General features: G+C 57.9%; 1 protein-coding gene across 1 annotated transcript in view; it reads right to left on the bottom strand.

The window, feature by feature from the left end:
- Positions 1-20,688, bottom strand: part of INPP5A (inositol polyphosphate-5-phosphatase A) — a 188,248-nt gene that overhangs the window by 44,429 nt on the left and 123,131 nt on the right. Inside the window, exon 9 of the mRNA XM_069101631.1 lies at positions 14,953-15,037. Coding sequence (XP_068957732.1) covers positions 14,953-15,037 — 85 coding nt within the window. The remainder of the gene's footprint in view (positions 1-14,952; positions 15,038-20,688) is intronic.

The following is a 20,688-nucleotide window of genomic DNA, read 5'->3' on the forward strand; positions in this document are numbered from 1 at the left end:
CAACAAATCTTTCCTGGCTGCCAGGGCAGAAAGAGGGGCATTGCCACAGACCAGCCCACAAGAGGGGCTGTGGCTGAGCCCTGGCGGTGTCTTTTGGAACGTACAGCCCGCCCAGCAGCAAGGGCTGGAGAAGAGGCCGGGATTGGCGCTACAAAGAGAACCCATAGCTGGGTAAAGCAGAAGCAATGGCACAGGGTATGAGAGCTGGCATGGGAGGTGAGGCAGATGTGGGCAGGGCCCTGCCCAAGCCTCAGCCAAGATGGAGGTCACTTCCATGACACACTCAGTTTGGCAGATCACAAGGGGTCTTGCCCCAACACACGCTCCACAGAAGTCAATGCTGGTACCGGCCATCTGGTGTGGTCCTTCAGGGCTCAGACTCCCCCAAGAAAACCACCGGTGCTTGAGGATGTGGAGGCTCCAGCATCCCTTGACAGGGAGACCCCTGCCACATGCAAAAGCTCTCAGAGGCGGCGCCCCCCCCCCCAGCTCAGTCTTGGAGTGGTGTGTCTGCCAGGGCCCCTCCCTACAGTGGCCGTGCATGCTCCCTTTGACCAGGTCACAAGGTGCCCAAGGACAATGCTTAGAGGTACAGCCCCCCCCCCCCAAAGACTTGGAGCAGCCTGGAACCCTGCCTGGCCCATCAGCACTCATCCCGGCCGCTCTGAGCCCTGGGTCAGTCTTTCAGTGTGGCTCGGCCGGCGGAGGGGCCTGCGGCCAAAGCAAGGCCCACCAGATGCTACATTGTCGAAGAAGAAGGGCAGCAGTGCTAGGAAGAAGGGGGGCAGCAGCCACATGGTGCCCTGCGTGGAATAAGGAAGGCCTTTGTTTCTGGGTAACTGTCACTTTGGTGACTGCGGCACAAAGAGGTGGATGTTGACTTTTTAGCCAGCAGATTAAAACCAATCGGACCAGATGTCCCCAGACTGTTTAACATACACGGTGCTGCTGCTCTGATGGCCTGGGCGGCAGAGAGAGGGCTCCCGCAGGGCCCTGCAGACACCAGAGCAGTTGAGGGGGCTCAGGCTGCCGAGCTGGCTGGGGAGCTCGGTCCCTCTCTGAAAACAAACTAAGTGAAGGGGAAGCATGAGGTGCCCTCTTCTCCCTGTATGCCAGGTGGTCCAAGGCTGCTGCTGGGAGGAGACCATGCCTAGATAGCAGCCAGTACAGTGCCTGTATGAAACGGCGGGGGGAGGGCTCTCTGAACCCCCAGAGAACCATGGCCCTCCTATCTTGGGTGCTCCTGGTTTTAGACCTTAGACCCAGAGCTGGCCACCCTACTGTCCAGAGGCCTCCCCTTCTGCCCAAAGGGGAGGCACCATGTGTGAAAAAGCAGCCTGTTTCCGCCCTTGAAATGTGTGCCCCGCACACCACTACTGCCCAGGGTCCCCTCAGTGGCAGAGCTGCCTGAGGGTCTGGGAATCTCATAGAACAGGGGGCCGGTCCTCCACGGCCACTGCGAAGGAAGGAGACTCCACAGGCCCAGCAAACATATGACCCAGAACCCTCCACTGTAGCCTGATCCAGGCTCAGGGAGCTCAGTTCTCAGGGCTCCTGATGGGCAGTCTTGGGGCCAGTTCACAGGGAGGATTTCACGTTGCTTTGGCCTACCCAGAACATGGGGTGAGGCTGCTCCCAGGGACTCCCACATTTACCAGCACAATGGCCCAGGGAAGCTTCTTCTCAGCTGTCATGGGGACATGACTCATGACCCAAGCAGCCCTTCTTTGGGACGTCCCAACAGACAAGTCAGGTCTGGTTTTTGTAGAGTACACGGGCTCTTCCCAAGCCTCTACAGAGAGAAGAAGGATCAGGGGCTGGCCTTTCTCCAGCTGATCCCTACAATGACAAGAGTGCCTACACCGTAAAAAGAAGCCACTGAAAACGGGCAGTGGAGATGTGAGGAGAGACAGAGAGCAAAGCTGCCTCCTGGACAGGCCTCAGGCTGGGGAAAACAGCCCTCCCATCCCCCAGTGCACTCCTGCAGGAGAACATCCCATTAAATTAATTAAGTGTTCTTCTGTCCACCTGCTCCCCTGGCTTCTCCTGTCTCCTGCAAGTTGGGCTCTCTTGCCAAAGGCAGTGGGAATCCTTGGTGAGCAACCACTTGTTGCCCAGTCTGTGGGACCTGGGCTGAGCTGCATAAGCAGGAGAGTTTGTCCCTGCCATGGCTGAGGTGGCCTGGACGGCTGGGAGCATGAGGAGATGCCACTCAAGCCCATCTCCAGGAAGTCATTCTCTGGCCAGCTCAGGCCGAAGCACCATCACACCCGAGGACGCTTGTCCTGGCCGTTTGCAGACTGACGTCTCCAAAGTGCTTCCTGGCTTTCAAAGCATCCTCGTGGTCCCCAGGGGAGATCCAGAGCTGGTGGGTGGGTGGGTGGGCTTCCAAATACACTCCACCAATTTTTCATGCCCATCCCTCTAAATGTGACCCTGCTCCAAGGCTTTTATGCCCCTGACAACTTCACGCAGGAAAACATGCAAGCCCTCTGATAGCATGAAATCAGGAACAAAGGCCTGGGAAACAAAGAGCTGCTGAGGGCAGGATGCCGCCAGGGCCTGCCTGGTTTCAGCCCCAAACAGATGTTCGGGGCTCAAGCCCGATCCCTGAGCAAGCTGAAAGGGCAGGCTTGTAAAGGAGAGGGCCTGAAAGCCGGGCCTCTAAAGAAAGGGCAGTGGCCGGCACCGTGGCTGTCAATGATAAATCTCGGCAAAGAAAACCGTCAGCTCATGAATGTCAATGAGGCGCTGCCGCCCTGCTCATCACGCATTCCGGGCAGCCCCAGACATCGGCTGCCTGTGCTGCCCACAGGGGCCCAGGCCCAGGCCTTTCTTTAGTGCTCTCCCTCATTTCCGGGCACTCACTTGTTTGCTTCCTCGGCCCAGATCCCTCCCTGAAGCCGGCTTCTCAGTCTTTTTCTAATCCCAAAGGGCTGTGAAAAGAATCAGCTTAGAGGAAATCTTGCAGAGAAGAGGGGAGCCCATGGTCAGGCTGACATGGGCTCATGCTCTCCACCGTCTCACAGGCATTATTTAGAACCAAAGGAGCCAGAAGCAACATCTGGGCCGAGCATCACAGAAGGGACCTGCGTGGGGCCTCACACCTTTGTGAGGAGCCCTCCGAGGGCTGTGCCACGCTTCAGTGTTTGGGGCCATGCACACAGCGTGGGGGTGGGGGTGGCCCTCCCAGGCAAGCCCTCATTAGGAAAAATGAGTCATGAACATGGGCACATGGAAGCCATCTCCCTCTCTGCGCACTCGTCCTGCTCATGATGATTAATATGGACAAACAACCTTGGGATGGCGGAGTAGAGATGCTTTAGGAAGCGTTAGGGAGCCAACCTCAGACAGGTCTAATTTTAAGCCAAAGGGGTGAGAAAAAGCAAACAACAATGACAATGAAGAAACCCCCCAAAGAACAGCAAATTAAAGTGAAACAAAGCTCTCCTCTGCTGCCAAGCCCACCCTCCGAGCAGCACAGTCCCCAAGTGCCCCTCCTCTGAGCGGCACAGTGCCTGAGTGCCCACCCTCCAAGCAGAGTGGTCCCTGAATGCCCACCCTTTGAGTGGCAGTCCCCAAATGCCCACCCTCCAAGTGGCATGGTTTCTGAGTGCCCACCCTCTGAACAGCCCTGAGTGCCCACCCTCTAAGTGGCACAGTCCCTGAGTGCCCACCCTCTGAGTGGTGCAGCCCCCAAATACCCGCCCTCCAAGGGGCATGGTTTCTGAGTGCCCGCCCTCCGAATAGCCCCAAGTGTCCACCCTCTCAGTGGCATGGACCCTGAGTCCCTGACTTCTGAATAGCCCCAAATGCCTGCCCTCCAAGTGGCGCAGTCCCCAAGTGCCCACCCTCCGAACGGCCCCAATGCCCACCTTCTGAGCGGCACAGTCCTCGAATGCCCGCCCTCCGAGTGGTGCGGTATCCAAGTGCCCGCCCTGCAAGCAGTGCAGTTGCTAACATCTACTCCTTCTCCCAGGGTCCTGGATCTCTTAATTTATCCTTAGGAGTCAGTGGCGGGACTGAGGACCCCCAACCCCACGGGCTCTGCCACATTTCTGACTTGGTGCATTCAACACACACGTAACATATTCCACACAGGCTCTGAAAGTCTCCAGTCGCTGGCTCCGCTGAGGGCTCTGGGCTGGACTCTGGCCAGTCACCCACATGTGAAATCGCTCTCCTCCCATGAGCAATGCCCAAACTCTTTCTTTCCTTCTCTCTTCCTCCTTGCTAAAATTCTGGTGCTCAGAAGCCATCTGTTCTCCCGAAAACTGGATTGTCAAGCCTCAAACAGTTCTGATGGGTTTGGACCACTGAGGAAGCCTCCCTGCATCCCGCTGCTGAGCGTCCATCTGCCCAGGCGGCTTCTGTGGTCCTGAGGGTCCCTGTCCTCTGGGAGCTGACAGTCTGCTTACTGTGATGGAGTGTGGGGCGGGTCCTGCTTCTGCTTGTCAGGACCATGGGGGACAGAGGAGCCTCCCCTGCTTCCAGTGCCCTGAGGGACACTCCCCAGATGGAGACCCGAGGGATTCGAAATGACCATTTCATGGCCACCACCAATCAACTCCACTCTACCCCCCCTTAGAATCTCTCTCCTCCCCCATGAGCCCTGGCCTGGGCTTCCCCCTGTGATGACCATCTGAGGAGACACCTGCCCGGCCCCGTGTTCTCACCAGAAGACTGGCAGCACTACGAGGGCAGAGGCCATGCCATATCCATCTCTGGATGGCGCCTGACACACAGCAGGGACTTAGAGCTCATTAAGTAAGGGATCTCCTCACTGGCAGAGGAGCCTCCATGTTCTTGGGCACTGGCTCAGCTTCCTGAGGATAGGGACACAGGCGGGAGCCGTGGCCTCATTCTTCTTCTCCAAGAGGTCACACTGGGTAGCCAGCCCTTTTGTGGACAGTGATGCCAGGACTTCAACCAGGAAAGGAAACGGTCAGAAAGCCCTGGGCTGTGTGCCCAGAATCAGGTGCTGGCAGCATGGATCGGCCATCGGTCTATGTGTCCTGCCCCTCGCCAGGAGGGGGAAGAGGGCCCCGAGGACCCCTGACCACCAGGAGTGGCGTTTTATCAGTGGAGACATTGTACAGACACAGAAGGGAGAAGACATGGCCTGGGGAATAGAGGTCTCAGAGCCAAGGCGCTGGGGGAGGGCATTCCAGGCAGGGGCAATGGTTCACTCCCAGGGAGAGCCCATACCAGAACCACTGGCATTCTGAGGGGGTACCAGAGTGAGCACAAGGAAGGGGCTGACTGTGAGGGACTTGGGGAAAGTGGCGCAATCAGATCTGGGAACCAACTAGATGTGTGTGGATGGCAGGTGGGGATGTGAGGACATGAGAACAGTGCTGAGCTTGCAGAAAGTGCCACCAAACTGACCAGAAGGGGGTGGTGCTTCCAGACAAAGATGGCGGCCTCATCCAAGGCTTCCACGGGGGTGTGAGGCACCCCAGGAGCTGGCAGCCCTGGCCCAGCGGAGGCCTACTATCCATGTCCTTGGAGGACTGGCCCCAGCTAGTCCTGTGGCTGCCTGCCCCTGCCAAGGAATTACAGATCCCAGGAGCACCAAAGCATCAGACAACCATGGATACAGGAAATCCAGGGACCATGCTGGACGCCTAAAGACATTTCCACAAAGGGCTCCTCCTTTCCATCTCCCCACGGAGGCAGAGACATCGTGGGGACTGACTGGGCCAGGGGTTCCACCTATCCCCTGCTCCCTAGAAGCTGGCCAGCCAGGCCAGGCATGGCAGCTAGAAGACCTCTGCTGATCCCCTTGGGCTACTGGCACCGCCCCCCACCCCCAGGCCTGTCTCATGGGCCCAGCATCCATCCAGAATCCCACCCCCACAAGAGCACCCCTGAGTGTCCAGCGCCTGTGGGCCAATTCCTCCATCCCCAAGAGAGAAGGGCCCCTCTGCCGGACTGGGGAGAGGAAGGCCAGACTGCAGGGGCCCCTGAGGGGCTGACATCACTGTGCAGCCATTATCCTGGCCCACAAAGGCCCCCTTGTGTCCTCAAGCTGCTGGGACGGACGCGAGGACGCAGTCAATGAAAAGGCGCCTTTATGAGGAGATGTTTATGTCAGTGTCTGTAACAAATCTGCCTTCTCGCATTCGGATTGTTAACTGTGGGCCCGAAAAACAACATGTGACCAAGACCCTCTCCCCTCCCCCAAGACATTGGGCAGCAGAAGAGAGAAGGATCGCGGATCGAGTCTCTGCCTCCCGCTTGGCCCCGCAAGCACCGCTGGCCTGGCATTCTCTGCCTGCCTGCCCCACAGCTTTCACCTGGGAGCCTCCCAGGGCACCGCACCCCCCCAGCCCGAGCGTGGCTTCCCGAGGGGCTGCTGGGAGCTCCCAGCTCTCGAGCATCTGCGCTGGACGGCCCATGCTTCTGGGGGGGAGGTCAGTGGGATAACGTGGCTGGTCTTTTTGCACCCAGCTTTTAGTGGCCAGTTTCTATATTAGCAGAGCCTGGCACTTCCCAGTGACCTTGTCCTTGACCTTCAGCCCTGTGGGGACCTCAGAGAGTCAGAAGGAGAAGGTGAAGCCACCCAGGTCAGGGGATGGCCATGCAGGGTTTGCCCAGATGCCTCAGTGTCCTCACTGCCCAGCATCCACTGCCCTGGTCTGCTCTGAGGCTGGTCCCACAAACAATGGTGCTGTTCCCCCAAGGGAGAGTCTCAGAGAGGTTCTCCCAAGCACCTTGAACCCGGGTCCACATGACTGTCGGGCCAGCTCTCCCCATGGCACCGCATGGCCCCCTGTGTGCCCTGTTAGTGAACATCCATCAGGAGCTCTGGGCCGTGTGTGCCAATCCCTGAGAAAACCAGCCCCAACCACCAAACCATCTTTCCCATTTCAGTCTCCTTCACCTGAGTCTTCAGGACAGTCCTGGGGACCATTCCCCACAAGCCTCTGGATTTGTCCTCCCCCAGCACACCTGGGGGCCCTTGAGGAGCCACCATCAGGTTCTGATAGAGCTGGCGCTAAAGCCAGACCCCACCAGGGTCCTTTCTTTGCAAGGGAAAGAGGTCTCCAGGGTGGGGTCAGTGCTGGGACCTCCCTGGACCTGATCTCAGGACAATGAGCAATAGTGCCTGGCTAGGGCCGGCCACCAGGGAAGGGGCACCGCACAGGGGCCCTGCACATTCGATTATGGACTCCTGCCAGACCAGCAGTAGGTACCTGCCACGCCCACTGGTCTGGCCCCTCACCATACCTGCCAAACCAGCAGCAGCCCTTTACTATGCCCGCTGGTGTGCCCTCCCACAGTGTCCACCAGTGCAGCCCCTCACCAGGCCTGCCGGTGTGCCCCCACAGTGCCCACTGGTACGGTCCCTCAGGGCCATGGGTACAGGAGGGCCGTGCCCACCACCACAGTTCAGCTCCCTCACTACCCATCGGGGGTCTCCTCCCTGCTGGGTGATCTCAGAAGCACCTCTCTATCATCACCTGTGTGTTGGCTTCTGGTCTGCTTCATAGCAGGTCTGACTGCCCTCTCCAGGCACAGGGCTGAGTGCACCCCAACCAATGCCTCCCTTACTCCCTACTGCCTTCTAACAGCAAATTCCTTAGCCTGGCATTCAGGGCTATCTTGTCAGCGGCACCTCACACTTGGCCCCTCCCTGTGGCCCAAGACCTTGCTCCGTGCTCTCCTCCCCCGCCTTCATTTTCCCAAGGTCAGGGAGGCTCTTCCCACCTTTTCTGAGTGATCCAGACTGACCATGCCTTTAAAACTCTCTAAGGTCTGCCCTGACCAGCGATCACCTGTCCCCCAGTCCTGGCTGAAACTGCCACTTGTCCCTTGTGGAAACACCTGTCACACCGTGCTATAAACCTGAGTGGTGGTGTGCATGTTGGAGGGTAAAGAGAGGGGAGGGGAGGGGAGGGGAGAGGGAGAGACAGAGACAGAGAAGGGGAGAGGAGGGGAGGGAAAAGGGAGTCAGGAATGGAGGGGAGAGGACCTTCTGCCCTAGCCCCCTGAGCTGCCTGAGGACAGGGTCCAAATCCCCCCTTCCCAGTGTCCCTCCCCGCCCTGCCCAGCACTGGCGCTTCCCTGAGGCTGGGTGCCTAGGGGCAGGGACCCCAGCCCGCCCATCCCTATGGAAAACAACAAACGGCTCGGCTTGCATCCGTCCATCACGGCGGCCTGCTGTCAGCTAGGTGATGAATGGCAGGTGTGGCCAGAGCTCGGCCGGGCTCGGGCCACGCGGGGACGGGAGCCGCTGGTACGGCCGTCACTCTTTGTCCCTGGCCCAGCTGAGCCTCCCAGCTGCCCCGGGAACAATCGCGGACGCACGCGGCCCGAGCTCACAGGCTGCGGCATAATTGGTGCAGTGCCGGTCCGACCTGTTAGGCAGCACCAGATAATTGCGTTTAATGTGTGTGTTTAATTATGGCCCAAGCTGCGCCAAATTTGATCAAAGTAGCTTTTCTGTTCAATTTGCATCCGAAATGAGAGAAGCTGCTGACTCCTGGAGGGCTGGGCCCTGCCGCCCCCCCCCCCCCCCCCCCCTTTCGCAGCGTCAGGAGTCCCGGGGGTCCGGCCGGCCGCGGGGCTGTCTTCGGCTGCCGTCACGAATGAGAAGCTGGGTGACCGCCGCGCCCTCTGAGACCCTCGTGAGGCAGCCGGAAGCTGGCGGCCGCTCCCCATGAAACAATCCCATCCTTTAATTCACTAGGACGACGCCGATGCGGCTCATTGGCCCCTCGGTGTTTTGAAGATGGATTTAATTAACCTCCAATGAATCTTGCCAGGAAACCTGGCAGCCTCAGCCCAGAGATGTCAGCCAAGCATCTGAGGGGCCATGATGCCCAGCCTGTCCCGGGTTGGCTGTCGCCCTCAGCTGCTAATACACTGTCCGTCCACCCCTGGGGACCAGCTTAGATAGGGAGAGAAAAAAGATCCGGGTCTGCAATGACCCCATGGTCCCTTATCTCTCAGCTCCTCTCAGAGATGCGACTTGCCACCAGCATCCCTGGGGAGCTGTGAGCCTTGGGTGGGGCACAGGGAGCACCCTATGCCTTGGCAATGCGAAAAAGGCTCCAGCTCCTTGCTCTGTGTGGGGGCTCCATGCCCTGTCCCGGCCCCCCTCACTATGGGCAGGACCCCAGTGCCCTCTCTCCATCCCCTCACTATATGTGGGGGCCCTGGTTCCCTAAGTGTGGAGGTCCTAGTGCCCTCTCCCAGCCCCCTTCACTATGGGTGGGGGTCCCATGCCTTGTCTTGGCCCCCCTGGTGAGCTCATCAGCTCCTATGGCTTTAACCATCACCTCCATGCAGAGGACCCTGATCTGGACCCCCAGCCCTGGGCTCCCCTCAGCATCACCGAGGGTCTACTGGACATCTCAGATTTCTCAGGAATGTCTTAAACATGTCTACAATGGAAACTCCTCTTTTCCTCCTGAAGGTCCAGCCCTCCTGTCCAAGTCACTGCCAGAGTCCCTTCCTGCATCTCAGGCTCCCAAGGGCAGCCATACCCCAGACCCCTGACTTGTGCACATGCCTGACAAACCGCCCCTTTCTGTCCCTGTGCCCTCCCTTCTACGAGAGCGCTGGTCATCTCTCAGCTAGATAACTGCGCATCCTGACCGCCATCCCTGCCTCAGACACTCCCCGGACTGAAGACGCCTCCCTGGCGTGTGGATCTGGGCCCATCTGGCCCATCCCTACTTGGCCAGCTTCCAATCACTCCTTATGGACTCTCCTAAAACCCCGAATGCACAGTGGCTCTCTGGAGCCTTGGTGACCCCATGTCCTCTCTGGAGCCCTCCCTCAGCCCAGCCCAGTGGCCTCCTCTCTGCTCCTTGTGCATGGGCCCCCATCTCCCACCTCCCTAGGCCTCCCCATCACCCTGGCCAACCTGGTGAGAGGGCAGGGTGTGAGGTGAGTTCAGTCAGAGCAGTGCCCGCCCTGCCCAGGAGTAGCAGCCTGCCAGCTCTGGGCGGTCCATGAATGGCTACTTCATCAGGTGAAATGCTCAGGGGCTCTGGGGGAGCTTGTTTGTCCCTTCTTTCATCCTGCTCCCTGTCTGTCCCACCTTCCCAGCCTGGGGGAAGTATCCACAGGGCCCACAGCCCTAGGAAGAAGCTGGAAAGCTGGTCAGGGGAGGGAGGGAGGGAAGGCTGGACAGTGTAAGAGGGCTAAGAAGACCAAGTCACCACCAAGCTCCAACCAGGGCTTACTGGGGCAGGTAGCAGGCACTGCCATAAACAGCTGGGCCTGCAGTCAGGAAGATCCAAGTCCAAATTCAGCTTCAGATGCTTGCTAGCTGTGTGACCCTGGGCAAGTCCCTTCACCTTGCCTGCCTCAGTTCCTTTAACTGCAAAAAATAATAGTACCAACCGGTCAGGGGTGATCGGGGATCAAATGAGATCAAACTGGAAAAGTACTTAAGGGCAGGGCACACAGCGCTGCCCTCCCCGCCCCCCCTGCATCTCCAGGCAGAGATGGAGAGGTAATCTTTAATGACAATTCTGGCACTAAGTCCCTAAATCCCAAGACAGACTTGGACGAGAGTGGTCCAAAGGCAGATTTCACTCTTTCTTTCAAAAGCATTTTTGCTGGGGTGGGTGGCTAGGTGGCACAGTGAGAAGATCACCGGCCCTGGAGTCAGGAGGACCTGAGTTCAGATCCAGCCTCAGACACAACACAAAAACTAGCCGTGTGACCTTGGGCAAGTCACTTAACCCCAATTGTCCTCCAAAATGCAAAAAAAAAAAAAAAAGCATATTTGCTTCCTTCAAGGACAAATTGTGTGCAGATAACATACAATTAGCTGATCTGCTCTGCTGGTGTCAGCAGAGGCACCACAGAGACAGCCCCGATCACCAACACCCAGCACCTTGCCCACACATTTATGTTTCTTGAGCAAACAATACAATTATGGAGGATTGATTTTTCTCCTCCTCTTGGGAGGGTGCCAACATCACTCTCGGTGGGTGGCAGTGTGAGGCCATAAAACGGGGCAGCCATGGCTAGCTTCCAGTAGGCACCTCGAGAGGGTCATGCACCATGGCGGGAAGAGCTGTCCCGCCTGAGGAGGCCCAAGATGGCCATTCCCGCTGTTCCACGGGATTCTGGTGATTGTCTTTTCCCCGACATGGGACTCATCTGAGCTGGGGTCCTTGGGGAGGAGCTGGTCACTGTCCCCTTCAGCTGGAGTCACAGCCGATGGCCGGGCCTTTGGAAGGGAGGACAAATCTGGTGGTAGAGTCCAGAGATGTATGCTGGCCAGAGGCTCCTGAGCCAACTTTCTCAGGTCGCCAGAGCCTGAACTCTGCCTGGGACCTGTCTGTGCTCAGCATTCTGGGCCTCCCTCTGTACCCCAGAGAACTCTGGGCTCTTTGAAAGAGGAAAATCTCTTCTGCTGTCAGGCTCGATCGATTCCCCATCGGCTGCTTGTCCTTTAAAGGTTAGAAACATCCAGCAGTGGCAGCTCGTGGAGCCTGCCCAGGCTGCCGTGACACCGTGACAGCATGCTCCCTTCCTCCTCCTCCTCCCCTGCCCCTTCTCATCAGGTCCCAGGCTGCATCGGGGCATCCCTCCCCCTCCTCCTTCATCCATCCCACCTTCTCCCTGGGCACACCTGCAAAGTTCTGCATCATGGGGACCCGCACGGCTTTATTGATCTTGCCCGGATTTCTCCAACATCACTAAAGGAGAATTTCTTCATGGAGCAATCAATACGACTTTAGATTAAAGCCCACATAAAAATGTTTAATATATGGAATGCTAATGATTTATCTTCTATTAATTGACCTGCGCAGAGGAAGGGACTCCATAAATGCATGATGCTGATTATGGTTTTTATTGTCAATTAAGGCTGGAGCGCTGCCATCTGATGTCCCAATGTCCCTGGGCTCGGCGGGAGCCAGAGCCGTGTCTGCGAAGGCACACACACACCGGGGCTCCATCGACAAAGCTACTCATTCCTTTTTGGAAATGCACTGACTTCTTTTACCTCTCATGACTTCTGCATGAGGTGGGTGTGTGGATCATGGAGGGTGTGTGCTCACGGAGGGCCTGTGCTCACAGAGAGCATGTGCTCACGGAGGGCGTGTGCTCACAGAGGGCCTGTGCTCATGGACGGCACGTTCCAGCCTGGAAGTGCTTGTTCCTGTCTCAGGAAGGCTCTCCAGGCAAGCCCAATGATTTGGAGAACAAAAAAGGGAAAATCAGACAAATGAAATGAAACTTTGTCCCAGTTTCCTGCAATTTAGTCTCTGGTTGAACTAGATGATGAAAAGGTAGAGGCTGATCCACAACATGGACCAGCCTGGGAGTGGCCTGGGGGAAAACCACAGTGTCTGGGGTTGTTTGAGCTGGGTTTGATGCCCGTCTGTCACTCCCCGCAGGCCTTCATCTGTAGGGAAGGTTAGAGTCAGTGGTCTTTGAACACTCCGCGAATGATCCTGGAATGATGGTAGGAAGTCACAGTGGGACCTTGGCCTCTGAGAGGTCACAGGCAGAGATGGGAAGAAGAGACCCCAGCCCCATGGGGTCATGGCTTGGTGGTGTTTGCTCATTCTGTTGACTTGGGGCACTTTAGAATCTTCTGGTGAAGCCACATAGAGGGAGCTCCTTCAAAGCCTGTCAACGAGTCATGCCCACAGAGGGCCCTTGGAGGGCACCTGGGAGGAGAAGGCTCTACCATCAGCTCAAGGGCATCACAGAACTTATCCAGCCCCTGGGCCTGGCATGACACAGCCTTCCCCTAATCAGGTCTGTGGTCCTTCAGGCCTTCCAGAATCTGCCTCCTCCTCCTTCCTGCCAAAGCCTTCCCCTAAATCCATAATTCTCCATTCCTCAACTTCCTGCCTATTACATTTTTTTTTCTGAGAGGAGTGTTTAGACAAGCAAAGGGTGAAATGAAAGCCATGGCACCTGCCCAGTGCGGGGAGGGGCTGGCACCTTGGTGGCCCTCCTTCCCTCAGCCCCTCCCTGAGCCAAAGGTGTCAGGCTCTATGGGGAGAAGAGATCTGGGAAGGAGCTGCCTGGCCTGTCCCTCCCTCCAGCTCTGGAACTGGACAGGAAGAGAAATGACCAGTTTCCCCCTCCAAGCAGCCAGAAGGGAGATGTGGATTCCAATGAACTGGGCCAGGAGGGCATGAATAACCCTCAGAACCCGGGATTGGGGCAAGGCGGGTCTGCAAGGTGGCTGGAGGCAAGACTAGCTTAAACGAGGCAACACGTCCCATCATGGTGATTGGGGAGGGATAAGGAAGCACCCATGGACAGGGTGTTCCTTCCCGGGTCTGGATGCCACAGCCCACAGACCAGAACCAGCGGATTCTGGTGTCACTCAGCCTCTCTGGAGAGCGTCTAGTGGGCCTCTGAAAACTCACTGAGATTTTGCCCTCCAATTCTGCATTTCCAAGATGCTGTATTTAATAGGGAAGCCCACTATAACTCTTCCTCTGAGTTAATCAATAGAGGGACACAGATAGCCACGGCTGTAATTCTCCACCATTCCAGCCCTTCCTGGAGAGCTGATGATGTCACCAGGAGGCCCACGTGGATTTACAGGCTCGTTACTCTGGCTAGATCCCCATTATTCTCTACGTTATCTTTCACGGGGGTCAAGCCTTGCCAATGAGGTGCGTACCACCTTCACTGCATAAACATAAAATGGCGCTGCCTTGGCCAGCCTTCCCGGAGCAGGTACATTCAGGAAGACAAACATCACACCAGCCCTGGACTCCTCCTGGAATGAGCAGCTTCCCAGGAACATTTGGTCCCAGCAATGAGCAGACCATGTGGCCGTGGTACATGTGGGACTCCTGGCCACAAGTGGATTACGGAATCTCCGCCTCCATGACTTCCCTTCACTTTGATCTGGGGATGGGCCAAGTCTCTCCTTGTCTGGAGGGCCAGCCGGCCGTGACAGGGACGTCCTGGTTGGTGGCTGGAGCTGTGACCAGAGCTGAGGAAGGTCCAAGGACTTGGGGGGACCAATTCAGGCTCTCCCATACATGTGGATCAAGTGATACTGCCACAGACACAGCGATCAGCCCAGGAAGAGGACAGTCAGACCTCTGGAGAGTGAGCACCCAATGGTCAAGGAAGGGGGCGTTGTGCAAAGCAAGGAGAGAGGGGGAGGTGAAGGGAAAGGAGATCAAACTTAGGACCCCAAGGGGACGTAAATACCATTCTTTTGACTAGACCTTTGACTTCATCAGCACAGGGAATGTCTCTGAAACAGTCTAGAGCTCCCGAGGGCCCAGCCCGCCCCAGTTAGTCAGGGAGGCCTTGAACCCAGGGCTGGCTCTGAGGCAGGCTTGGCCTCCAGCCCATCTGCCTTCCTCCCAACATCTTCCACTGTCCAGTTTTACATGATGATGTTGACCTGACCCTCGTTTTTATGGGCCACTCGCCCCCTGCCTCCCTCTGCATGTGTCTCCTTGTAAGGCAGGACTGAGGCAAGCTTGCAGGGAAGAGACTGCTTCAGGGGAGGCCGATGCAGCATCATGCCATCGCAGCAAGCCCAGAGGATGGACATGGTAGGGCAGTCCCCGCCAAAGGCTTCAGAGCCCTGGGGCTCTGTCTCTCTGTCTCTGTCTCACACACACACACACACACACACACACACACTATACACATATGGGAAAGCCATAGGTATGGGAGCCAATAGTATATTGGTTCTTTCCATATCTAAAACAAAGACCCTAGCCCTGCAGGGCTTTCCAGGGAGCCTTAGGAACTCCCAGCAAAGTCCCCCTTCCCTGGCAGAATGTGCCTAGGAGGGGACTGCAAAGAAGCCCTAAACAGAAACCCCGAGCCCATGCCAGCTGCCCCCAGCCACAAATGCTCAGCAGGCCTGCGAGCTGATAGCTGAGTCTGGGGAGGTGGCAGCCAGAGCGAGGCGTCCCCCGGCCCAGCTCAGAGGAGCCGCATCCCCCCATCCTCCTCCTTCCCCAGGGCCCAGGCCGTGCCCACCTCCACCACGGATCGGGAGTCCAGTCGGAAGTTGAAATCTCCAAAGACAAAATACGACACCTTCTCGAACCGCTGGTCGATGATTCTGAAAGAGAAGACAAGGCCTCGTTACACAGGCAGGGCCTAATTGCCCTAGAAGTTGAGTAGTGGGCCAGCATTCTTGAGGCACTTGCTGTGTGCAGACCGCTGCCAGAACGAAGTTCCCCTTGGCCTCACCCTGAGCAGTCCACACTGTCTTCAGAAGAGACTGTGTGTGTGCCCCAAGCTCGGCAAAGGATCCACAGACACGGGGGGTTATCAGGGAAGGCCTCCCAGAGGAGGTGCTGTGTGACTTAACTCAGGATCTAAGAGTCCAGGGAGGTGGCCACGAAGGGGGCTGGGAGCAGGAGGAGAGTTCTCTGGGAGGGAGAGTCAGCCAGGCCAGGGCCAGACCCTGGGCTGACTTTGGGAATAAGGGTCTCTTTGAAGCCATGGGTATGGGGACAACACCTGTGCATTCCCCAAGGGTCCCCAGGAAAGGGACAGGAGCTGGCTGGGGTTGCAGGGGGCTAATTAGAGGGAGGGGCTTCTCAGCTCAGGTGAGAGGGAGAAACATGCACAGATGGGTCATTTCCAAGCTGAGAAATCAGAGGAAGGACTACTGAGCTATGGTCCCATTCAAGAAACATGGCGCTTTTAAAGCCGTGACAATCCATTTCCCAGAGATTACTTGGCTGATAAATTCCTGCCTGGGAGAGGTCTGACAGGGACAAGCTGGAGTGATTTCTTCTGCAAGATGTCGGCCATTCTTTCTCAGGCTTCCCGGGCCGACAAACCACTTGGGAGCCCCCAGGGTTCACTGTGGCTGTCCACCACAGGCACAGGCAATGGGCAGTGGGCCTAGCCTCCCTCTCATGCCTGACCCTCTGAAGCCAGCCAGGCCTTGTAGACCCCCTCGGTCATCCTGGGGCTGACAGAGGCGTGGCTATGGGTCACGGCTCATGGGCCAGACAGGCCCATTAGATCTGGCTTTGTTCAGAGCCTCTGCTGCTGACCCACCAGGGGGCCTGGGGGTCCCCTCCAGACTGTGGGGCAAGTGTTTCCTCACACCGGGCTGAGAGGCTGAGCTTTGGAACAGCTCTGCTTGCCCCACACAACAGGGGGGATGCCCCTGCCTTCCCACCCTTGCACAGACCCTGGGAGAAGAGAACTTAGAACCCTAGCAAGATATCAACAGGTAGATGTTTAGGAAAAGCTCTCCCCCTCCCCTACTGAGGGTCTTCCCCTACCACAGACACCCAGTGGGCAGATGCCTTACTCAGTCAGGGGCAGAGTTCTGCCTGCTTCCCCTGGGGCTTCCCCAGCTCTCGCCAGCTGGCACAAAAGACTAAGCAACTTCCTGCTGACACACAGGAGAACAAGCCAACTGTCCAGACAGAAAGGTGAGCCTGGAAATGGAAACCTTTCTGAAAGGGTCAGTCTAATTTAGAGAAGGTGGGGGGAAGGGCAGGAAAGATCCTGAGCAGGACATTCCCAAGGGCAACAGCTGTGGCCCTCCAATATGCCCTCCGTGGGTGATGGAATGCGGGGCACCCCCTTGGTGCTATCTTGGATCACTGCTCCAGTATGGGCAGAAGTCCCTGACCTTCGGACAAAGGCTGCAATTGGCCCTAGAAGCTGGTAGGCCCCCAGTGGAGGTTCTGGTCCTCAGGGGTGAAAACAGGATGGTAAAGGTCCCAGGCCTTTCTAACCACTTCAGTTTTATGAAGGGATTTACCCAGATCCCATGGTCCTCCCATGGCAGCCCTGAGAAGGGCCACCAGGGGTCTGCTCATCCCCATCTTAGAGGAGAGGGCACTGAACTTTGGGAAGGGATGATGCCAGGCTGGTCAGGGAGCACCACAGGGTGCGTCCAGGGCTGCTCAATCTTACTGACCATTGCCAAAGGCGGGTGTAGCAGTGGGCAAGGAGGTCCTCACTACTCTCCCTCTGTGGGAACGATGGCCAGGCTATCGAGGCAAGAAGGGCTGGGCTACAGGGACTGTACTGGGCACTCCCCCCAAGGACTCAGAGGGCCTGAGAGCAAGCCCACGACCCCACGAGGTCTATTTCCTTATCTGGACAGAGGTTGGAATTCTGCCCTGGGCACTCAGCCTACTTCCCAAAGCTTCAGATGGGAGCAGGGTCAGACCGGACATCCCTCTCTCCTTCCACAGTTCCCTAGGCTTCCTCCTTCCTAAACCCAGGGAGACTAATCCCTCCCCTCAGGCCTCTCCCACAGCTCCAGCCTGTCTTGAGTAACTCCACCTATTCCCTAGGCTCCCCCCTGCCCTGCACCCCATCCTGCTCAAGCAAGGCCAGGCCCCTAGGCCCCTCGCCACCCAAAGCCTGCTTCCCAGGTCTCTCCCGTTTGGAGTGGAGGGAAAGTGGCCTAAGTAATGTGGAGAGCACAACTTTAGGGGTAGGTGGTGTCTGTGTGTGTGTATGTATGAGTGAGTAGTGTGTGTCAGTGTATGCATGTGTGAGTGTATGTGGTGGGTGTTTGTGTGTGCACATGTGAGTGTATGTGGTGGGTGTTTGTGTGTGTATGTGGTATGCATGTGTGAGTGTGTGCGTGAGTGGTGTGTGTGTGTGTGTGTGTGTGCACTATGAAAGACCTCCCGTAGAAGGCAGGTTAGATGTCCCAATGATGCTGAAAAGCTGCCATGTCTAAGGCAGTGCTGGTTACTTACCATGAAACCACCCCCTCAACTTCCCTAGTTCTATCAAAGGGGCCCCATTCCTCTGCTCTCCCAGATTTGAAACCATCACCAAGCTTGGCACTAGAGCCCCCTCCTCTGTGGCACAGCCTCTGTGGGGGTACAGGTCCCCCTTCCAGTGGTTTGGAGACAGAAGTGCTTGGGGGGCCCAGGGGCAGAGGTGTTCCTGGGGGGCTCAGGGGCACTCCTGGGGGCCTGGGGTGTTCCTGGGGGGCCGGGGCACAGGCACTCCTAGGAGGCCCAGGGGTAGAGGTATTCTTGGGGGGCTCAAGGGCACCCCTGGGGGTCAGAGGGTGTTCCTCGGGGCTTGGGGTGTTCCCAGAAGACCCAGGGACAAAGGTGCTCCTGGGGGTCCAGGGGTATTCCTGGGGGGCTGGGGTGTTTCTGGGGGGCCGGGGCACTCCTGGGGGGTCAGGGGGTGTTCCTGGGGGCTTGGGGTCTTCCTGGGGGACCCAGGGGCGAAGGTGCTCCGGGGGGTCCGGGGGGCTCGGGGTGTTCCGGGGGGCTGGGGTATTCCTGGGGGCCTGGGTGCTCCTGTGGGGCCAGGGGCAGAGGTATTCCTGGCGGACTTGAGGGCACTCCTGGGGGGCCCGGGGTAGAGGTGTTCCTGGGGGGCTCAGGGGCACTCCTGGGGGCCAGGGGTGGTCCTGGGGTGTTCCTGGGGGCTCAGGGGCACTCCTGTGGGGTCAGAGGGTGTTCCTGGGGGCTCAGGGGCACTCCTGGGGGATCAGAGGGTGTTTCTGGGGGCTCAGGGGCACTCCTGGGGGGTCAGAGGGTGTTCCTGGGGGCTCAGGGGCACTCCAGGGGGGTCAGAGGGTGTTTCTGGGGGCTCAGGGGCACTCCTGGGGGCCTGGGGCAGGGGAGCTCCAGCATCAGACCCGCTACTCTCTGTAGCTGATCAAGCTGGTTGTTCTCTGCTTTTCTAGCTGCCCATCTGCCATCATTAGCATTTCTCTCAGATGCACCATGAATCAAGTTATCTCTGATGGTGATTGATCTGAATGACGGGAAGAAGAAAGGCCATGAGGAGGACCCTGCTCAGGCAGAATGGGGGGGAGGGTGTGCTGGCATACAGTAGATGTTTAATGGATGCTGGCTGACCGGCTGAGGGGCCAAGGGCCACTTCTCGAGCTACGAGCTGGGCCCACCCCCCAACCTCCAGGGCCCCCTGCCTCGCATTTCCCATCCCCCTAGGAAGGAACTCCAGAGGCATGAAGGACCAGACATTCTCTAACAAGCCAGCTCTTTGTCCGCTGGGGCTCAGTTCACTTGCCTATTAAATGGGAGTCATTCCACACAGGCTGCATCCCTCACGGTGCGGCGATGGGGAGAGGGCAGCCCACACACCAGAGACACAGACCCGGCCCCTTCCCCACAGCTCCTGGGGAGGGGTCACCCACTATGTCCTCCCCGCCCATGCACCATGAGCACAGAGCTGGGGACACCCGCCAGGAAGGTGTCCGTGGCCTTGTCCGGCAGCCAGCTACATCTGACACAATCTATGCTTGTGCTAAAAAAGGCAGGGGGAGTGACCTGTCACTTCGGAGACCTTGAAATGGGGTCACCTGGAAACAGGGAGGGACCTGGAGACAGGCGGCCAGGGTGGAGTCCTGGCTATGCCCAAAGAGGGTGCTGGGGGAGCCACTCTGGAGGCCCTTCTGTACGATGGGGATAAGAGAAGATGGGCTCAGCACACCAATTTGTAGTGAGGATACTCTGAACCAGAAATGCCCGGACTCACTCTGCCAAGAAGGGACCAGCAGATTTGAGATGGACGAGGGCTACAGGACAGACAGAGGGATTGGGAGAGAGGGAGACAGACAGACAGAAGGATTGACTGACCGGCAGAAAGACAGATGGACAGGCAAATGGACCGACTGACAGACAGAATGACAGATGGACAGAAACAGACAGATGGGTAGAATGATAGACTGAAGACAGACAGACAGATGGACAGAATGATAGACAGACTGGCAGACAGAAGGATGGACAGATTGCCTGACAGACAGACAGACCCCTAGAGGGACAGATGGAGGACTAGGGCCAATGTGTCCATACTGCTGGTCAGACCCTACCCCTGCTCTGCCTCCTGAAAGCTGGAACCCTCCCAAGGAGGGGGCACTGAAGGCAGAGGGCAGGGGGCATTCTCCAGGAGATGACTAAACCAGGCCTCTCAGGGAGCACTCACTGATCCTCCCAAGACTCTAACGACCGGCACCACAAACCCTGGAGACAACAGGAGGAGGTGAGCCCTTCTCTCTAAGTGAAAGTGCAGTTGGGGTTCTTCGGGGCTGCCAGTGGGTGACCAAGGCCGGAGCTGCTCTTGACCCCCCAACAGCTAAGACAAAGGGCCCTCTGCTGCCCTTACTCTCAGTGACTTGGGTTGGTACGAGTTGGGCTGCAAGGCTCTTCAGTCTCTAGGCTGTGCATGCTTACTTGGGCATGGGGTCACAGGTGGCAGCCCACACCCACATCCTCTGACATGTGGCCCATGGCCTCTGCCTGCCTGATGCACTGGCCCACCAGCAAGGCAGCCCCCCGGTCTGCCCCTGATCAGGGTGGGGGCATAAGGACAGGCTTACTCCGAGGACTGCTCCAAAGGCCTTTCCCAAAGCCTTCTTCTTCCTCAGCAAATCCTTGGAGGGGCCAGCCTCCACGCGGGTCCACCACGGAAGGAGGAGCCAGCCTCCACGCGGGTCCACCACAGAAAGAAGGGCCAGCCTCCATGCGGGTCCACCACGGAAGGAGGGGCCAGCCTCCATGCGGGTCCACCACAGAAAGAAGGGCCAGCCTCCACGCGGTCCACCATGGAAGGAGGGGCCAGCCTCCATGTGGTCCACCACGGAAAGAGGGGCCAGCCTCCACGCGGGTCCACCACAGAAAGAAGGGCCAGCCTCCACGCGGGTCCACCACAGAAGGAGGGGCCAGCCTCCACGTGGGTCCACCACAGAAAGAAGGGCCAGCCTCTCCACGCGGGTCCACCACGGAAGGAGGGGCC

The sequence above is a fragment of the Petaurus breviceps genome, unplaced genomic scaffold (genome assembly GCF_028583685.1).
Source record: "Petaurus breviceps papuanus isolate PSGF00001 unplaced genomic scaffold, PetGlider_PUasm1.0 490, whole genome shotgun sequence".
In the NCBI taxonomy this organism is placed as follows: domain Eukaryota; kingdom Metazoa; phylum Chordata; class Mammalia; order Diprotodontia; family Petauridae; genus Petaurus; species Petaurus breviceps.